The sequence below is a fragment of the Galeopterus variegatus genome, unplaced genomic scaffold (assembly GCF_000696425.1).
Source record: "Galeopterus variegatus unplaced genomic scaffold, G_variegatus-3.0.2 Scaffold601, whole genome shotgun sequence".
NCBI lineage: Eukaryota > Metazoa > Chordata > Mammalia > Dermoptera > Cynocephalidae > Galeopterus > Galeopterus variegatus.
Genome location: NW_007726712.1, coordinates 242,411 through 264,106, shown reverse-complemented (window position 1 = coordinate 264,106; position 21,696 = coordinate 242,411). Strand labels below are relative to the sequence as shown.

Here is a 21,696-nt window from a genome sequence, read left to right as displayed (position 1 = left end):
AAAAAAAAAAAAAAAAAAAAAAAAAAAAAAAAAAAAAAAAGTGAAATTAAGATGTTTATTAGACTGTTTATTTCAAGCCAAAAAAAGAAACTTTTTAGTACTATATAGTGATGAAAAGGTATTGGTTACCAACATTTTTCTTCTGAGTTTCTTTTGGATATTTCCTCTATCCCAGCACTGCCCTATAGAACTTTTGATTATGATGGAAATATTCTATATATCTCTGCTGTTCAGTACAGTAGCTACTAGTTATATGTGAACACACCGAATACTTTTGAAATGTGTTTAATATGCCTGAGGAGCTGACTTTTAATTTAGTTTTTATTTTAAATAGCCACATGTGACTGGAAGTTGCCTTACTGGCCAGCGCAGCTGTAGCCATTTAGTGTGACATTATTTACCATTGTCTTGATTTTAGTCAGTTAGGTTTTCATATATTTTATCGCATGAAATAAATGTGTGTGTGAATGACTGATTATTTTTAAAGAAACAGTCAAAAAAAGAAAATTTATAAGGTATACTTGGTCTGCTGTGTTCTTTAAATCAAGGGATTTTTTTTAGTTCTCTAGATTAGATTGTTATAAAATTCCTGATTGTGGGTGTGGGAAATGGTGTTTTTGGTATCCTCCTCATCCATTGCACAGGCAGCAGTCGAATAGATGGTGATTCATGGGGCCATACAGGCCTCACCTCTGAGAGGCCTGCCACTTGGCCTCTACTTTGGATTCACCATGATAACAAGTCCTAGGTTCGTCCTTGTTGAAAACCATTTCACTTGCCTTTTCTCTCCTGCTTGAGTTAAAAGATGCCATTGGAGTACAGTCAGCATTATTATCCCAGTGAGTGTGAAGATTCTCATTTCACACTGAAAGTAAAATGATTGGCATGCGTCGTGAGCAGTGCTAAAGTATGTCAGCAAAGCCAAGAAAAGTTAAAAATTATTATCTACAAAGTGCTTTTAAACAGATGTGCTCCTCGGTACAATGAGTGGCTTTTTTTAAAACATTGATTAATATTCATTTTAAAACTTTTAATGTGTGGGAAGAGGAATTATCGCTTATTACCTGCTGCTTTGCCAAAGCAGTCTTTTATATACTGTAGCTTTTTCAAAATATATTTATTTTGAAGCACAAGTATGGGATATTAGATTGTTTAATTGAAAACACATAACTTAACAACAATACTGGAACCTTCACCCTCCTGGTAGTTCTACATAGTGAATGCAGTGAGGTAACTGGTCTTATTGAAAATCTTAAAGACCACAGGAGAACCTGAAGAAATCCTCTCCCATCCCCCTGCTCCTATGAAATATACATAAAGTATATTTTTGTTTCTTCAGGTAAGAGGGTACAGTAACCTTTTTTAACTTATCCATATCAAGAAGCCCTCTAATCAGAAGGTCTCACTACAAGCTGTGATGCATCAAGGAAAACTTTAAGCATATTACTAAGTTGTCTGCATTTTCCAGAGAGGACCCTTTTCAAGGCTGGAGTAAAACCCTGGTGCACTTCTGGAATTTGTAAGATATGACTTGGTGTCCATGTGTGGATGTGTGTGTATGCACGCGGAGGGCATGCTTTGCGTTTTAGAGGGGGAGAAAAACTAATTATTAGGCTTGATACATTGAAGAGTTTTAACTTCTGGTTTTTTCAGATTGCAGCCATTAATATTTGTTTTTAACAGGACAAGTTTTGGCATCTTCTCCCTTTTACCTCATTTTGCTCTGGCTTATTACCAGAATAACCCAAAACCTGAAAATTGTGCATCTCTTTTACCTTCCATGTTTGTGCTGTCTTGTTGGGTCACGTTTAAGGAACCTTTTGTCAAGGTCATTGCCTCAAAGCCTTGTTCAGAGCCTCAAGTGTAAAAACTAATCAGAATTTTTAATGACACTATAGCTTTTTAAACTTTAGAGTTTTTCAAACATGTTTTGTTACATTTGTGTAGCACTTTGCTCTCTGTAGCAGAGGTTATCAACTGGCAGTGGAAGTCTGTCCCACAAATGAGTTTTAAAAGAAAGTTCTAGAAAAACATGGTGACTGGCGTGTGCATGCCTCTCATAAGATGAGGCAGTGTGCGCCTCAGCTACTGATTGCCAGATAAATCCAGTGTTATGCAGTCTGATTTTTTTTGAAGAAAAGGCAGAAATCCATATTTTTAAAATGTTAATGGGCCGGCCCATGGCTCACTCGGGAGAGTGCGGTGCTGATAACACCAAGGCCACGGGTTCGGATCCCATATACGGATGGCCGGTTAGCTCACTGGGTGAGCGTGGTGCTGACAACACCAAGTCAAGGGTTAAGATCCCCTTACCGGTCATCTTTTTAAAAAAAAAAGATAATAATAAAAAAATAAAATAAAATGAAATGTTAAATCTCCCAGTTTTCAAAAACTGGTTCAAATATCTTTAAAGTACTATACAAGCCCAAACGGAACATTGGCGGACCAGGACCGTTAGACACCGTCTTAATATTTCTGCTCCAGGAGATGATGTTCATAGCCTTTATTTTTATTTTCTGTCTTCTGAAATTTTTGCAATCACAGGTTGAGCATCCCTAATCTGAAAATCTGAAATCTAATATGGTCCAACATCCGAAGTTTTTTGAGGACCAGCATGATACTCAAAGGAAATGCTCATTGGAGCATTTTGGATTTCAGATTTTCAAATTAGGGATAATCAACCAGTATGTATTCTGTAAATATCCCAAAGTCTGAAAAAACCCAAAATCCAAAATGCTTCTGGTCTCAAGCATTTTGGATAAGGAATACTCAACTTGTGTCACAGAGTCACAAAACAAAAAGAACCATGACATTTCACAATATACATTGCCAGTTTCATGTTCTTTTGACATTTCAGTTACTTTTCGGACAATGGTAAATCCTCTCGCCTCTGGAGTGTTGGGTAGGCACATTTGGGATACTGCATTTGGAGATTTGTGGGCACACTGGGGGGTGATTATGCCCCAGCTCTTCCCTTGGGGCCACAGTAACCTGTTGGTGGCAATACTGAGGCTATCGTTGCTGTAGTTAAATGACTGGTACTTCATAGGATACCTAGGCTGGATTAGATACATATGATCAAGGTTCAGACTAAATATCCCATTCTGATGCAATTCTCATGCTTGAGTTGGGTCGAAGGTGATTGTTGCATGAAACCTTTTCAGTTAAGAACATCCTCTTTGGGCCGGTCCCGTGGCTCACTCGGGAGAGTGCGGCGCTGATAGCACTGAGGCCGCGGGTTCAGATCCTATATAGGGATGGCCGGTGCACTCACTGGCTGAGCATGGTGCAGACAACTCCAAGCCAGGGGTTACGATCCCCTTGCCAGTCAAAAAACAACAACAACAACAACAAAAACACAAAAAACAAAAAACAAAAACAAAGAAAGAACATCCTCTTTGGTGGTGAGAGAATCGAACAGGACTGAGGAAGAATATTGGGAAAGGCCAGCTGATCAGATCCTTAGACATCCAGAACTGTAGATGTGTGTTAACCTTCATATAGAGGGAGAGATGGCATTTCTTTCTTTCTTTCTTTTTTTGGCAGCTGGTTGCTACAAGGATCTGAACCTGTGACTTTGGTGTTATAAGGCTGTGCTCTAACCAACTGAGCTAACCAACCAGCCCACATTTTTTAAACAATACTTAAGCAACAAAAAGCAAGACAACACCACAAAACCATTTTCTTGGTAATTAAGCCTAAGAGTTAGCCACCAGGTTGTACCAAGTCCCAGTAGTGACTAACATAGATACTAGGAATTCAATAAATAGTGTTGAATTTTTCCTTTCATAGAATAATATTAGTAACTGCTGTTTATTAAATGGCAAGCACTCTCCTAAGCACTTAATATGTTTTTCTAATTAAATATCTCCAGTTTACATATGAGGAAGCTGAGGCTCAGAGGATAAGTGACATGCAGTCAGGAAGTCTGGAGGTCTGATTCCACAGTTGCACTTGATTGGAGAAGAGGCCAGTTGTAGTGACTAGCTAAGCTTGTTGAGGTGCCTATCACCTTTCTTTATGTTTTCCACAAAATAGGCTGGACACATAGTAAGCATTCAAGTTGAACTTACAGGAACACGTGAGCATTCAGATCTGATTGTCTGGCTTTGTCATAAGTTCAGTACTGATCATGCATTGCTTGTTGACTGCAAGCTGATACATTTTTCTCACTGCATGTTCAGAAAAGTTGAGTTCATGACTAAAAGTATTTTGGTAGGCCAAAACATTTAACTAGGCTATTATCCACATCAAAAAAATAGTCCTTTTTGTGTTGTAATGGTAAGAATTTTTAACCAGCGTCCTTTGTCACTGTACTTTAGAAAAAAAAAATCTATATAGATAGTTGCACATTTTTTCTCTTCTTTAAAGGGGAAGAATATTGACATTTTTTGTAATTCATATTTTCCATAAAAAAGAAGTAGTATTTTCTGGTCTGTTTACCGTTTACCCTATCATTGATTTTTAATAAATACTAAATCATAAAGGGCACTTTATACATGAAATTGTCATTTGAAAAGACTAATACTAATCCAAACATCTTTTTTTAAAGCCACCATGTTAATATATATTACATTTCAATCTATTTCTTATCAGTGTTGAAATTCCTTTTAAATAGATATCTAAATTAGTTGCATTCTTGTTCAAAAAAGATTTATCAGTTTAGAGAAAGGACCAAGATTGTCGTCAGCATTGTCCTGTTCTTCAGACCAATCCCCGGCTGACATCACCAACCAGGCAGCAGCACTATAGTCCTCAGCCTTGCTCTCCTTAGGGAGCTGCCCTCCCACCCAAGGCTGTTCCAACCAAGTTAGAGAACGTGCAGGCTCAGACTGCAGGTGGGCCACCATCTGTTATTTCTTTACTCAACAAATATTTATTAAATATCATCTGTGCTCCAGATATTGTGCTAAACACTAGATAGGTGAGAAAAAGAGAAACTTGGTTGCTGCCTTCATAGGGCTTGCAGCCTAGTAGGAGTCAAGGAGAACCAAGCAGACAGCAAATACTGTATAGTGGGAAAACTGATAAGGCAGATGGAGGACAGAGTGCTGTGACCACTTGTCATGCTTCAGTTGCCCCAATTTGAGGGGCTGCACTAGCCTGTTCCAGTTCATAAGGAGCTGTGTCAGTCTCCTGGGCCCAGTTGTTACCCTGCTGGAGTAATCTAGGGGATTCAGTGAGTTAATACATAAAGCACTTAGAACAGTGCCTGGCACTTAGTAAGTGCTCAATAAATGTTAGTTACCTATTAGCTATAATGTAACCTAATCTTTTCAAAAATTTTTAGTGACAAATTTCTGTACGACTATTTTGAATTCTTTTCTGTGTCCTGAGGTTTACAACAAAGATATAATTGACTTTTCACATAGGAATGAGTGTGCTCTTTATACTTATTAAAATAGTTTCACAGTTAGCTGGTGGAAATTTATGCATAATTACTTTTTATCATACTTAAGGAGTAATTAGTCCTGCTAAAGGGAGCTATCATTATCTTAATCATCATTATTATCCTAATGTAAAGCATTTATTAAGAACTTGCTTTTGACTTATAACTAAGCTAGCCCTTCTGCAAAGCAAGTTTGTGGACCTGTCCTTGGGGTATTTATGCTCTAAGACAATAATAATGCTGATGCAAATTGAGGGTCAGCATTAAATCTGTTATTCCTTCTCAGGTTACCCTCTATTAGTGTACCCTTATTGATATATTTTGTTGTAAATGTGCTTATGATGGTTATATGGCCCACCCCTTCCAGCAAATTCTGAGGCCTAACATCCAAAATGATATGTCTAGAGACGAGATGATAATTGTATTTGGTTCTAATCCTCAGTGTAGTTTCTTAGTATTTAGTTGATTTTTAGAAAGTAATTTATTTTGAAATAGTTTCAAACTTACAAAAAACTTGCCAGAAGAATACAAAGAACTCCCGTATTCCCTTCCCTCAGATTCCCTAAGTGTTGGCATTTCACTGTATTTGTTCCATCGCCTGTTCTCCCTGTGTTTACATACCTGTTACCATGTGTCTCTTTCTGAACTTGAGAGCAAGCTATACATGATGTCTGGTCACCCCTAAATACTTAAGTATGTGTTTCAGATACTCTCCTACATGACCTTTGTACAACCCTCCAAATCTGGATATCAACCTTTATACAACACTGCCACCTAATCCCCAGACCCCATTCACATTTCACTACCTGTCCAAACAATGTCTTTTTTCCCCCTTTCTGGAATGACAAGTATTTAATCAGTGTCTTCTGTGCTTCGGGTGTTGTGCTACGCACAGGATACATGGGAGAAGGAAGCACATGGTGGCTATGGTATTCCTGCCACATACATGTTATGTTTTGTTGTTGGGTCTCTTCTGACTCTTTCAGTCTGGAAGAATTCCTCAGTCTTGCCCCACTTCTCATGTCAGTTTTAAAGAGTACAGGCCTTAAGTTCTGCAGGGTAGACCCTCAACCTGGATCCATCCAGTGTTCCCTCGTAAGCATTCAAGCCCTGTATTCTTGGCAGGAACACCAGAGAGATGATGCCATGCTCTTCTCAGGAGACATGCCATGACTGCCCATCCCAGCCCTGCTGATGCTGACCTTGATCACCTGCTTCTGTTAGTGTCTGCCAAGTTCTTCCACCTTCAGCTCACCGTCTTCCCCTTTTTACTCATGAGTATTTTGTGGGAACGACTCCTGTCTGTATCAGCCACCTCTGTGATGGTTACCAAATGGTGGTTGTCTATTTCTGTCATTTCTTTTGCACATATTAGTTGGCATTCTACTGTAAGAAGTAGCTTTCCCTTTCTCCCATTTATTTTATTTACATGATTTTGGACTCATGAATTCCTGTATAATTCAGTGGGCTATAATCTACTAAATTTATTTTGATGCTAAAATTGTTTGTGATTTGGCCAGTGAGAGACCTTTCTCCTGGTCTTGGTGACTTACCTCCATCATTCATTGATCATTTCCTTATTTTCTGTCACGAAGAAATTTCCAGACTCATCTTGTACTTCCCTTGCCCAGCTCTCGAATCAGCCATTTTGCCAAGGAGCCTTGGTTCCTTTTAGTGGAGGATGGTATTTAGGAACCAAGATCTGGGAAGTTTGTTGCTCATTGCCACAGAGATGTCATTGCTTCTAGACTCTCTCAGTACAGAAAGTCAGGGCATGCATAGATGTATGTACACACACACATATACACATATATATTCATACATATATACATCTATTTATATGGTTATACATATATGTGTGTGCACGTGTGTATATACAAGGGTGCTTCAAAAAGTTCATGGAAATATTTCATATTATCTTTTATTCTATTTTTCCACAAACTTTTTGAAGTACCCTTGTATATATAAATCATGAGTTGGTATTGATTTCTCCAACTGCAGTCTAATACCTCAGTGTTCTTTCTAGCATTCTCCCTTCCATGTTTGTAAAAAATCTTCCAAAAGCAAGAAGACCATTTTTCTTAATATAATGATTTGTTTGCTCAGTTTACTTGTTTACTCCACGTAACTGATTTCTCAGCCACACTGGCCATCTCTTCCACCTGTCACCTCTATGTCTCTCCCTCACCGCCCCATCCTCAACTGCCAGCTTCTGGTTCATACCTGTGTGTAGCTTACCAGGCTTTCCTCACCTGTCCATGTCCTCAGCATCCAGGGCCTCACATCCTCAGGTTTTCAGCCACCACACCAGCTCCTCCACACAGGGAAGGGGAAAAGGTGAATCTTAGGTGAGTCTTCAGACCTACCCAAAGACACGTTTGAGATGATTGGGATGATCTCTGGAAGACCAGAAGCTTGCCTAGTAAGTTATTTCATTCTTTATTTTTTTCTCATTTTCTTTTTTATTTTTGTGTTCATGCGTTTGTTTTTATTTTGAATTAAAATCACATTTTGTGTTTTAATTTCTGTATAGCAGAGATAGAAAAGCGAAACTTGAGAGATAGATTTTTAGGGGTCTTGACAATAAGTTAAATACAGGAAGTAAAACAGAGCTAAAACAAAATAAGAAATGAAGATTATTACCAAAACATGGCTCATGTAAGAAGACTCACATTAATTTTAAGGAATTCATTAGGGTTTGTTTCTGTCTTGGGTTAGTTAATTCACAATTGGAAGTCATTTTATGGACATATTAAAGATACCTCTGTACACCAGTGACCTGTAACTTTTCATACTTTGCTCAATTCTTTTCAGTGAGCCTCTTCTACTCAGTCGCTTTAGTGTCCAAATCCCATTCTATATTCCCTTTTCTGAGGTGGCCTACACTTATTGGAGAACTAATGGCTTTATTGACACTAGGTAATCATCACATTTAACTTATCTGTTCTCCAGGCTCTTCTTGTATAGGATTCCTTTGAAATGTTCTGGGTTTCATGAGAGAGTTGTTCTCCCTATGACAACATTGTGCGTGCATGTGTGTGTGTGTGCACGCGTGTTGTGTGTGTGTGAGAGTCCTGAAGTCCAACAAGAAAAGTCAGAACTGTTTAGGGGCACAGACCTGGGTTCAAATTCTATAAGCTTCACTTTCCTCATCTGTAAAATGGGGATTCAATGAGGAAATACAGGTAAACATACGTTTGGCATATATTAAGAGCTCAGAAATATTAGATATAATAATTTGTACTGCTGTTGTCGTCATAATTTTAAAAAGAGATTACTTAAAAAACAAACAACCCAATTAAAAATGGACAAAGCACTTGAATAGATATTTCTTAGAAGATATACAAATGGGCTGACCGGTTAGCTCAGTTGGTTAGAGCTTGGCCTGGTAACACCAACATCAAGGGTTCAGATCCCCTTACCAGCCATCAGCAGGAAAAACAAACAAACAAAATATAAACAACTATTAAAAGAAGAAGATATACAAATGGCCAATAAGCACATGAAAAGATGCTCAACATTGCTAGTTATTAGGGAGGTACAAATCAAAGCCACAATGAGATATCACTTTACACTCATTGGGATGGCTATTATTAAAAACAAAATAGAAGCAAAACACAGCAAATAGTAGAGAAATTGGAATTCATATGCATCTTTGGTTGGAATGTAAAATGGTACAGCTGCTGTGGAAAACAGTTTTGCAGTTCCTCAAAAAGCTAAACATATGATCTGTCAATTCCACTCCTAAGTATATATCCAAAAGAATTGAAAGCCGGTACTCAAACATACTTGCACACCACTGTTCATAGCAGCATTATTCGTAATAGCCAGAAAGGTAGAAACAATCCACATGTCCACCTACAGATTAATCAATAAACAAAATGTATTTACACAGTGAAATATGTTAAATATATTATTCAGCCTTAAAAAGGAAGGAAGTTCTGGGCTGGTGGGTTGGCTCAGTTGGTTAGAGCATGGTACTGGTAACACTAAAGGTCCAGGGTTTGATCCCTATACCAGCCAGCCACCAAAAAAACAGAAACAAACAAAAAGGAAGAAAATTCTGACACATGCTACAGCATTGACAAACCTTGAAAACATTATGCTAAACGAAATAAACCAAACAAAATAAGCCAGACAGAGAAGGACATGTACTGAATGATTCTACTTACATAAGGTACTTAGAGACAGAAAGTAGAATAGTGGTTACCAGGAGCCAGGGCTAGGGGGAAGGAGAAGTGGGGAGTTGTTGTTTAATGGGGAAAAGAGTTTCTCAGCCAGCCACAAAAAAAAAAAAAAAAAAAAAGTTTCTGTTTGGGATGATGAAATAGTTCTGGAAATGGATAGTGATGGTTGCACAATATGGTAAGTGTACTTAATGCCAATGAATCATACACTTAAAAATGGTTAAAATGGTAAATTTTATGTTATGTATATTTTAGCACACATACAAAGAGATTACTGAGATTTTTAGATGATATAATATGAAAAACTTGCCTCTGCATGTTCTTACAAGGGTGCGTCCATTGGTTATAGACATATTGACTCCGCTCCCCCTCATACACACAGTCTGTCAGAGGAAGGCTAGAGTGACATGTGTGTGGTAAGGAGGTCATAGGAAGGGAAAGTTGGGGAGGGGGTTAGATAAATCTAGAACAAGGGTTGGCTTAGGGGTCAAATCTAGCCTGCAATTTGTATAGTTTTTACATTTTTAAAGGGTGTTAAAACCAGCAAAGATGAATGTGCGACAATGGCCACGTATGGTACAAGCCTAAGTTACTAACTCTCTAGCACTTTACAGAAAAAGTTTGTCAACACCTGGTCTAGAGCATTGCTGTGGACCCCCACAAATTTATGTTGAAGCCTCAACCCCCAATGTAGTGGTGCATTAGTCCCCCTCATCCACAGGGGATGCATTCCAAGACCCCCGTGGATGCCTAAAACCACACAGAGTACCGAACCCAGTTGCCGCCAGTAGAAACACATTTCTGTTCCTGTCTGCCATGCACAAATTTAATGCCTTTTCCATCCTAACCCAGCAGTTATCGTGCACTGTGGTTGTAACTTTTGCAGTTTGAGGTGCGACAGCAAAAGTAGCATGAATTTCTTTTTCCTTCTTCACAGTTTCACAGATAGAAGCTTCATTCTTACCATAGATCTTGGCAAGCTCAGCATACAATTCTTTTTCCTTCCTTATTCTGTTGAGAACTTCCACTTTTTCACTTGAAGGAAACACTTTCTGGCTTCTCTTTGGCATATCTGAATTGCCAGCATCGCTGCTCTTGCACTTGGGGCCATTATTAAGTAAAATAAGGAAGTTACTTGAAACAAGCACTGCAATACCTTGACAGTTAATGTGATCACCGATGGGATGGGCGGATAGTGAAGACTGCATGAATATGCTAGACAAAGGGATGATTCACGTCCCAGGCTGGATGGAGCAGGGCGGAGTGAGGTTTCACCACACTACTCAGAACAGTGTGCAATTTACAACTTATGAATTGTTTATTTCTGAAATTTTCCATTTAATATTTTCAGACCGCAATTGACCAAAGGTTACTCAAACAGTGAAAAGCAATACCATGTATGAGGAGGGACTACTGTATTTGGGGATGTGGCCTTTGGGGGATAATTAAGTTTAGATGTGGTCATGAAGGATTAGTGCCCTTATAAGAAGAGATAGAGTGAGCTCCCCCACCCGCCGACACATGTGGGAATACATGGAGAAAGTGGCCATCTGCAAGTCAGGAAGAGGGCCTTCAGCAAAAGCCGACCATGCTGCCACCCTGATCTCAGACTTCCATCCTCCAGAACTGTGAGAAAATAAACTTGTGTTGTTTAAGCCACCCAGTCTATTGTATTTTGTTATGGCAGCCTGAGCAGACTAAGACAAACATACTCATCGCAGTTTTTCCAAGAGCAAACTCTAGTTCTACATTCTTAGATTTTACCAAAGTCTCTTCTCTTCCCAAATGAAAGAACTATTAAGAAGAGGAAATAATAAAGCCTGGTCAAGGGATTTCTTTGAGATACCTAGAGTGGTAAGCAATGGGTTTCAAAGTGCTAAGAAGAATAGGGTCTCTACAATAGTGATTTTCTTATGTGGCACCATCTGTTTTTCTTTGAATGTAATAAAAATGACAGCTTTTCATGTACTGATACTCCCTGTGCCTTTTAAAGTCAAACATATGATGCTATTTGTGTGTAAAGGTTTTTCTCTTGCACCCATTTGTTTCTCCAGCTTGAATTTCTATGTAAACTCCCTTGGCTAAATTACACAAGCCGCCTACACCCAGCCGCCTCCTCCCTTGCTTTAGAGCAGGGGGTGGAAACCTGCTGTCTGCAGCATGGAGTATCCAATACATAGCTCACTGTACCAGGCAAAGGAAGATTTAACGCGAAGGGCTGCCCGTGCCCACGCCTCTCAAATTTTACCCACCAAGAGTATAGTGGGTCAATATCAGAGACTTCAAGGATATCAACATGATTAAGTTCCAGATACATCAGGAACAGAACAAAATTAATTACATATGTCTCTACCAAATTACAGAGTTTGTGAGTGGTTGACAAGGTGTCTTGGCCCATCTTCAATGCGATGTCACATATGCTGAAAACTCAGTGGCGTTCCTATACAAGAAAATTGAGATGGCACGTCCCTAGTTTCCTTTCAGTAGGTGTTGCGCCCGTACCGGACCGGGACCGGCAACGGGATCGCAACCCTCGGCGTTGCTCCCGTGCCTCGATCAGCCAGTGAGCGGGAACCGGTCCGTATGTGGGATCCGAACCCTCGGGCGGGAGCGCCGCCGCACTTCCCAAGCGGCACACTATCCAGTGCGCCACCGGGCCGGCCCCAATATACAACTTTCAAACATGGTTTTAAGACATTTTTGGCAACCTGACCTAAATCTGCCCTTTCATCTCCCTCTTCTCCTTCGTAAACCTTGATAAATCCCCCATTCTCTCCCTTCCCCTCTTTGCCCTATATGTCCCTTTTTCCCTTAAAAGGTAATAATGGGTATTTAAAGCAAATCTCTTATTCTTTTTTTTAAAAAAACAACTTTATGGAGTTATAATTTATTTATTTATTTATTTTTCTTCTTCTTCTTTTTTTTTTTTTGTCTTTTTTTCGTGACCGGTAACGGGATCACAACCCTCAGTGTCGCGCCCATACCGTGACTGGCAACGGGATTGCAACCCTCGGTGTCGCGCCCGCACCGCGCTCAACCAGTGAGCGGACCGGTCTCTATATGGGATCCAAACCCTCGGCGGGAGCGCCGCCGCACTCCCAAGTGCCGCACTCTACAGAGTGCGCCACCGGGCCGTCCCTGGAGTTATAATTTATAAAATTCATCCATTTTTAAGTGTACAACTCAATGCTTTTTAGTAAATTTGTTAAGTTGTGCAACCATCATCATAATCTAGTTTTAAAACATTTCCATCACCACAATATGATCTCTTGTGCCCTTTTATAGTTAATTCCCACTCCCAACTCCTGGCAACCACTAATGCACTTTCTGTCTCTAGATTTGCCTTTTCTTAACATTTCATATAAATGAAATCATGTAATGTGTGGTTATTTGCACTTGGCTTCTTTCACTCAGTATAATGTTTTTGAGGTTCATCTATGTTGTAGCATGTGTCGATATTTCTTTCCTTTATGTTGTAAGTACTGTTCTGTTGTGTAGATATACATCACATTTTGTTTACTAACCAGCTGGTGGATTTTTGAGTTTTTACTTTTCAGCTATTATGAATAACACTGCTATGAACATTTGCATGCAATTCTTTGTGTGCACATATTAAACCTTTTATTCTTGACAATTAATAAAATTGTATGTTTCTAATTCAAAAAGTAGCTGAGTTGTAATTTTTTATAATCCTAGTCCTTTGCCTCTTAAAAAACCCTCCAAAGCTAAACTGGCTTTTGTTTGTTTACTCCTGTGAAGATAACAAATGATTCTTTTTCTCTGTTCTTTTGCCCTTAGTAGAAAAAGAGGCTCCCCACTTGTTAGAAAAATATTTCTAACTCTTGGTTTTGAAAAAGAAAAATATATTATTATCCAATTTAAGGGGCATTGATTCTGCACATCCCTTGTGTCCAGACCTGTCGGGGCTGAGGAGCCAAATGATGAGACATGGACCATTGAAGACCTTACCAAGGTGGGGGGAACGGATAGCCAGAGAATTATTCCCATTCTTTTCCCATACTCAGCAATCAGTAATGACAGGAAATCTTTACAGTTATTCTCTCTTCTACTGCCATCTTTGATAAAGGAATATTATTTTTAAGAAGTACTATTAAAATCTCTACCCATTTTTCCCCCAACAAAAAAAATTTCAGCTCATTCAAGGAAGTTAGTATCAGACAGAGTTTCATTCCTTTTCCATGTAGAGTCACATGCACACACCTTCCCAAAGAGCAGTGGCCAGAAGCCCATTTTTGGCTCCTGTGCAGCTCAGCCATCCATCCTTTGTAGGACTCTTCTGGGCAGTCTTGGTTTGAAAATGTCCAGGGCCCGGGAGCTCATAGCTTTGCGAGGTGGCCTATTTTATTAGTCAACTATGGTTTTTCTTATTTTGAACTGGGCATTTTATTCCCTGCTAATTTTATCCATTAGTCTCCTGTCCATATGCCTCTTGTGCATGGTATCCTTTTATATATTTTAGCATACTTATCCTCTTTTCCAAGGTAAGCTCTGTTAGTTTAGGAGATCTTATAACAGACTGATGCCTAGGTGGGATCTAATCTGTTTAGAATGTAGTCATAGGGAAGGGACTATCAATGTGGCTGAATACTGGCTTTTGTTTAACAGCCACCTCACATCCTGTTGGCTGCTGTGAAGTTTGAGCTTCACCCCAAAGTCCAAATCTCTTGGTTTTATAAGTCGGGTCTTCTCCATTCTGTACTAGAGTGATTTTGTGGTTGCTGAATCATATATAACTTTACATTTAGCCCTATTAAATTTGATTTTACTGGAGTTTTAAAAAATTTTTTTATTGTGGTAAAATATACAAAAAATTTAACATCTTAATCATTTGTAAGTATACAGTTCAGTTGCATTAAGTACATTCCCATTGTTGTATAATCATTATCATTTATCTCCAGAACTTTTTTCATCTTCCCAAACCGAAACTCCATATTGTTTAAATAATAGTTCCCTATTTTTCCCCACCCCAGCTCCTGGCAAGCTTCTGTCTCTACTTTATGTCCCTATGAAATTTGACTATTCTAGGTACTTGCATATAAGTAGAATCATACAGTATTTGTCCTTTTGTGACTGGCCTGCTTCACTTAGCATAATGTCCTCAAGGTTCATCCATATTATAGCACGTGTCATAATTTCCTTCCTTTTTAAGGCTGAATAATATCCCACTGTATGTACATACCACATTTTGCTTATCCGTGCATCCATCAGTGGATATTTGTGTTGCTTTCACATTTTGATTATTGTGAATGTTGCTAATGAAATGAATGTACATGTATCTGTGCAAGATCTTACTGATTTTAACTCATTCATTACATTTTGCCCCCATTTTGTGTTATTAGATAATTATCTACAGATCAGGTTGATCTCTGACTTTATCCAAGTTCCTTGTTGATAAAAATGTTGCATTTTCTGTTTATCTGAAGTTATCATTTTGCACAAAATGGTCATTTCCCCCATCAGCAGCCTTTTTTTTAATGACCTGGTCTTCACAGCTGGACTCTGGGAGCTTTCACATTTAGCCTGAGTCTGAGTTTGTTATAGTTCTTTTGTTTAAGGTCTAACTTGGAGGATGGGGATTGTGGTGAATCAAATAATCAACCTCTAGGCTGGGTCAAAGTGGGAGGTTTGTTTGTTTTTTACCTGTCTATTTGAAGGCCGCCAAGACTATACAGAAACTAATATGAGCCACCAAAGGAACAGAACTGAGTCTTGGAGTGACCTGATTAAAATTTAATTTGTTTGCTTCACAAATATGTACTGAGCTTCTACTTGTGAAAAGCACAAAGTGCTTTTGGAAATCAAAAGATGAATAAAAACACACTACCTGCTTTCAAGATGATTACAGTACAAAATGTTAGAAAAACATCCTGTTGTAACCCAGAGATTTTTAGGCAAGGCTTCAGCCCATAGCTATAAAAACGTATCTCCTTAAGATGAGGAGGATTACAAAATACACCAAAAAGCAAAGTATGCTCTGAAATTATATTTTAGTATAGATAGTTTTAAGCAAGGATTTAGAGACAAACTGAAAAATCTAAACATGAAAGCTTTAGAGGTGTTAAGCTTTTGCTTTACTTTGGCTAATATAAGAGCACTCGGAAAATAAAAAGTGCTCTTGCTCTTGACAGTATAAATTCTTATTATTTTTAGAGAATAGTAACTATGCATTTATGAACTTCTCTGTCAGAGCGATTTACTTAATAGGTATGTAAATGACTACTTATTTCAATGGGTAGGTGGATTGCTCTTCATGTACACTTTCTGAGGAAGAATATAAGTGCTAAAAGTGATCAGCATTGCAGATGGAAAGAAGCAAAAGTGGAGACTAGAATGCCGTACCTTTGTTGTGTTAGGTATTAGGAGTGAGACAGAAAGTTCATCTTGTAGTTGAGACATGATCAGTTTACCTAGTAGGATTTCTTATTCACATCTGACTTGAGGACTGTTTGGGGTGCGAGGAAACTAAAGTGAATTGGGGTGCAAGGTAGTTTCCTGTTATTGGTTTTCAAGCACAAAAGATCATTATAAACCCAGCTGGGGTGGGATGGGGGAGGTGATGAAAGTTAATGCCACAGCAATAAGTTTCCATGCAAGAGAACATCTTTAAAAAACACCTAAGGGGCTCTTTTAAAAATTTGTGGGTTTTTGCATTAAAACAACTTCAGAGGAGGTGGGGAATTTCAAAGCTCTTCTGGCTCTGGTTGCCTCCTGTGACCAGCATGGAAGCTTCTATAATCGTTGAGGATTTAAATCAGGGTCCTAGTCTCAGGGAAGAAGTCACCAGTGGGAGAGAAGAAATGGGCCCTGCCTGCTAAATGGTCACCAGCTCTTCCCTCACTTGAATTCATCCTACCCAGTGAATTAGCCTCATCTTCAACTAACTGGGCTTTAATTATTACATTCCCCTTCTTTGTAATTTCCTTGGATTCTCAGTTGTCATGCAAATCAAATTAAAATTCTCGGTAATGGATCTCAAGCCTTCCACCAATTTGCCCTCCCACCCTCCTTACCTAACTGCTCTTGACTCCTGCCAGCATTAGTGCACATTGTCCCCATCAGGCCAGCAGCCGATGTGCAGGAACTCATTCGTCATGTTTGTTTCTTCCTGTGGGCTACAGCTCATCTCATTTCCCTGCTGCTCTTACTTGTCAGTAAGCTGAGCTCCTTCCCACTTGCTCCTTATCACCTGGCCGCACACAACTGTTCTCATAGGCACATGTCCCTTTACTTGGCAGGCTCCTGTGCCGTGCCATGGCCATGGAGGAGAGAGACCAGTGGCTGTATCGACTTGCGTCAGCCCCCAGCTCTGCAGGGGTGCCGCACAATGTGAGCACTTCTTCCTGACTGTTTGTTACGTGCTTGCTTTTGTCTCCCTTTTCCTTCAGGTACAGAGTGAAGACAGTGTCCTCCTGTTTGTTATTGCCTGGACCATCACGGAGATTATCCGTTACTCCTTTTATACATTCAGTCTATTAAACCATCTGCCTTACCTCATCAAATGGGCCAGGTAAAAATGTACATGGAATGAAGACTACCTTTTGAAATCATCCGTCACTGCATTTGCCCTTTATTGCCTAAATATTTCCTCCAAGTTTTTAAAAGTAGAATTGTAGGAGACAGGAATTGGGTAGAAATCTGGTCTGTAGATTTCATCAAGATAAAATGTCTTTGCTTAATTTTGATTAATAGAAACAGTTTTTTAAATGTTTATATTTTGTTATTTTTATTAGGATCAATTCTTTTCAGTTAAATTATTCAATAGAAATTTGATGTAACATCCCTTTTTTGTCCATATCAAATTTTACTGATGAGCTTCTGCCATTATGATGTTTTTTTGGACCAAGTCCAGTTCTCCTCAAAATTTTGCCAAGAAACTGTGATTTTTAAATTAATTTTTAGTTAAAAACAAACATTACACGGCAGCTTTAGCTTATCAGTTTTACTTTGCTTTGATGTTTTTTACCAGTAATATTCATTATGAATTGGATAAAAGGCTGATAGTTCATCTGTTTATCTTAACTAATCCCTGAGACAGTTGCGAGCAGTTTTCTGAGTTGGAAAAGACTGTTGGAGGGAGTGACAAAGCAGAAGAACCCAAATTGTTCTTGGGCCCGAAATGCGTTATTTCATAAGGAAAACGGGTTCCTACGCAATTTATGAGTTTAGTGATAATGTTAGGGACATAATCAAATTGTTTTTCAAGTGTGAGTATGCCCTCTTTTTTTTTTTTTTTGCAATAAACACTTTTATTTGGAAAGGGGAAGAAAAAAATTGTGTGGATCCTTCCATGTTATATTAATTGTAATTGTGGAGTTTTTTTGATTGAAAGATTACATGATGACCAAAAGCTATTATGAATTTTTAAATGTTTTTTTAAATTAGCAATATTTCATTTTTTACTATAGCATGTACAGACATTTGAAAATTAGCAGTATACACACGTTTGATGTGGTATTTTTTTCAGTTCACAGACCATACAAGATTGGGTGTATGTTGGTATGTTGTATGAATTCCTAGACAACATCTTCTAACATTTCTCTACCTGCTACTCTAAACCCTTCTGAATCCCCCAACCCCACCCTGCTTAGCCCACAGGGCAGGACCCTTCAATATAAGCCATGACTCAGTGCTCCTACTTTATTAGTATTTGGCATCACCTTACTTATTTTTGTGTGTGCGTGGGCCGGCTCGTACAGGGATCCAAACCCATGACCTTGTGGTTATAAGGCTGCGCTCTAACCAACTGAGCTAACTCGCCAGCCCCACCTTAGTTATTTGAGGGAGTTATTTTGAAGAGTTATAGACAAATCGCTTTCTAAAAGGTCAGTGCTGATAAGAAGGGTGGTAGTGCGTCTTTCTGCTAACACTAGCTCTGAGCCTCAGAAATGAATATTTTGTTTTGTTTTAGGTATACACTTTTCATTGTGCTGTACCCGATGGGAGTGTCTGGAGAACTGCTCACAATATATGCAGCTCTGCCCTTTGTCAGACAGGCCAGCCTGTACTCCATCAGTTTGCCTAACAAATACAATTTCTCCTTTGACTACTATGCATTCCTAATTCTGATAATGATCTCCTACATTCCAAGTAAGTAAACAGTTATGCATATATTTATTTATGTTTTAAAATTTGACTCTACAATAACTAGAGTTAAATGTTTTCAATTGTTTTTGCACCATATACAAGTAAACGTAAATCTAATTTATTGGGAATGCTTTGGTTTTTATTGAATGCTGACTGTCAAAGGGAATTTTCTCTGGTAATAATTGAATAAAGATGAGCCCTTCTCAGTAGAGCTGCCAAAATGCAACCCTTTTCTGTGTGTGGGTTTAAAACAGTGAGTATATAGTGGGGGAAAGTGCTGAGTGAAAAACAAAAAGCCATTAAAGACCTTACCTTGATTTTATTTTTGTCTCTTGAGAGCTGCTTATTATGGCATTGACAAACATTGTAAAAAGATTTCTGCATTTTTTACTATATCAAAATAGTCACTTCATTTTAAAGGAATCAGTAGTTAACTAGAAAAAATAACAAAGTAAAAATAGATTATTATTTTTTCTATATTTCTCATTTTCTTCTTGAGCACTAAAGCCATATGAATGGGACATAACATTCTCTTCAGGATGGTTTCCAGTCATTTTAGTAGTACTGCTAAAGGTTTAAATATGTCGATAATCAGGGCCGGCCCGGTGGTGCACTGCTACAGTGCGCCACTTGGGAGTGCGGCGGCGCTCCCGCCCGAGGGTTCGGATCCCACATACAGACCGGAGGCTGCTCACTGGCTGAGCGAGGTGCGGGTGCAACACCGAGGGTTGCGATCCCGTTGCTGGTCCCGGTCCGGTACGGGCGCGACACTGAGGGTTGCGATCCGTTGCCGGTCACACACACAAAAAAATATCGATAATCAAATGTGCCTTTCAGCTTACTCAGTGACAGAGAAAACGACATGTTTGAAGTTTCTATGAGGTGAGTTCTGTTTGCTGAGGATGAGGACTGTAGTCCTTTTCTCGGATTTGGATATTCAGTTGAATCCTATGTTAAATCTATGATTGATTTTTACATACCAGAAGGATTTTATTATATTCAAGGACATGTAATGTTACTGTTTCTTCTCTTAGCTATTTCCATAGCCATTGTAACTCTGAATCTTATTTTAGTCCATAAGGGATACTATATTCTCCCCTAAACCCCAGGTTAAATTCAGACAGGGTTGGATTTTTCTTCAGCCCACAGCATTATCTGAATGAATCATTCTAACAGTCATAAGCAGCACGTTTGTGTCCCTCTGGGGAAAATTGCATTTCATGCATTGTGAAAAAAAACTACATCCGGATTTCATGTGAACATTTATCTTGGAGAAATTCTTGGATGTAGTTCTGCTTCGTGATTCATTTTCAACTCTATTCATTATCAAGTCCTCCTCTTTAGTGCTAGAACCATAGTGGCTAAAGGCTGTTTCTCTCCAAGTGTAAAAAGTAGTTGATTTTCAAACAAAAGATATATGTGGAAGAGTCTAAAAATTTAAGTAATAAAAATTAATAGTTTTTCACCTTCCTAATGTTGTTCCTTTAGTTTCATTTTCCACCTTCTAGAGCAACATTTTGCAGTTGCAGTTTTACCACACTCAGAGTAACACATGTTTTTCCAGTGGGCACCACAGGGTATATTTAAATTCAACACAGTTTTTCAATGAATAGGAGACATGTACTGTATTGGATAACTGGGAAAGACACAGGGAGGTTACCATGAAATCAAACCCATAAGAAGATGTCTCCACACTGAAAAAATCTATGGGTCCCTGCCACAGAATTCCTACAAGATTTCCAGCCTGTGTAAGGAACAACTCCCCAAGCAACCTTATTCTGTGTGTACCTGCTGGCCTGACCTGTGCCACACCTTGTGCCTCTCCCTGCTGACCACTTGATTTAGCAAAAGAGCCTGGTCAAGCACAGGCAGCCCTTCTGTGGTAACAGGATTCCTGGAGGGAAACAAACCCAGTTCTGTGGCATTTGTCTTCTTGGCCTTGAGAAAGACAGAGAGAAAACACAGACCTCAGGACTAGCTGTCTTTTAGAGAGTAGGGCAGGTCTCTCCTCCCAACAGAAGTCTGCTTTTTTACCTCAGTTCCTTCCCCTTTCATCCAGTCTTAGCCTCCTGTTGGTAAGAGAACTTGGCTTTGTTAAAGTCTACTATAATTTCCTTTTTTAAGGCAGCTTAACTCTTGTAGGCCAACAAAAAGGGTAGATTTCAAATAAAGATTAAAAAGTTCCCTCCAGATCCCTGACTCCCTACCCAGTTTAAGATGGCAGCCCAGACCCTGTCTTGCAGCAAATCACCATTGTGTCTGCTGGCACTCACCGTGCTCCTGGCCTGAGCCAGACGCCTTGGATATTTTCAGTAGCTCAGTTTGTTAATATTGAGACCAGTTTGTACAGTTTGCTCTAGCCAACTGCACATTTCCAACTTTCCAAAGCTTTGTATTTATAAGAAGAAAATGCAGAATTAGGAAAGGTTGCTGTTGACATGCAGTGTCCTTTACCAAATTTGGTTTTCTTTCTACAACTTAGGGTTTTTTTAATCTTCTTTAATGGGAAGTTGATGATACACATTTATTATATACAGTAACACCTTTTCTTTATGGTTCTGATGCACTGTTGCATTGTTGCACATGCAGCCCAAATTGTGGTTCCCGGCCCCAGGAATTTTCTCGTATTGGGGTTCTCTGGAGTCCCTGGCAAGGTGCTCCTCTCCTGTTCTGCTTCAGTTGCAGTTATGTACAGTATCGGTATAATACAGTGTCTGCAGATGTCTAAGTCCTGTTTACATTTTCCTCCCAAAATTGGTGAAAATTTGGGCCGGCCCGTGGCTCACTCGGGAGAGTGGTGCTGATAACACCAAGGCCCCGGGTTCGGATCCCATATAGGGGTGGCCGGTTCGCTCACTGGGTGAGCGTGGTGCTGACAACACCAAGTCAAGGGTTAAGATCCCCTTACCGGTCATCTTTAAAAAAAAAAAAAAAAAAAAAAAAAAAAAAAAAAATGGGGAAAATTGGTTTTGGGGGGGGGGGTAAAAAAAGGGTGAGAAAAACTTTGAGGGGGGG

The 21,696-nt window shown here is 39.2% G+C and overlaps 1 protein-coding gene across 1 annotated transcript in view; it reads left to right on the top strand.

The window, feature by feature from the left end:
• PTPLB (protein tyrosine phosphatase-like (proline instead of catalytic arginine), member b) overlaps window positions 1-21,696 on the top strand; it is a 90,276-nt gene that overhangs the window by 63,243 nt on the left and 5,337 nt on the right. The window contains exons 6-7 of the mRNA XM_008570429.1: window positions 16,983-17,104; window positions 18,506-18,684. Of these exons, the coding sequence (XP_008568651.1) occupies window positions 16,983-17,104; window positions 18,506-18,684 (301 nt within the window). The remainder of the gene's footprint in view (window positions 1-16,982; window positions 17,105-18,505; window positions 18,685-21,696) is intronic.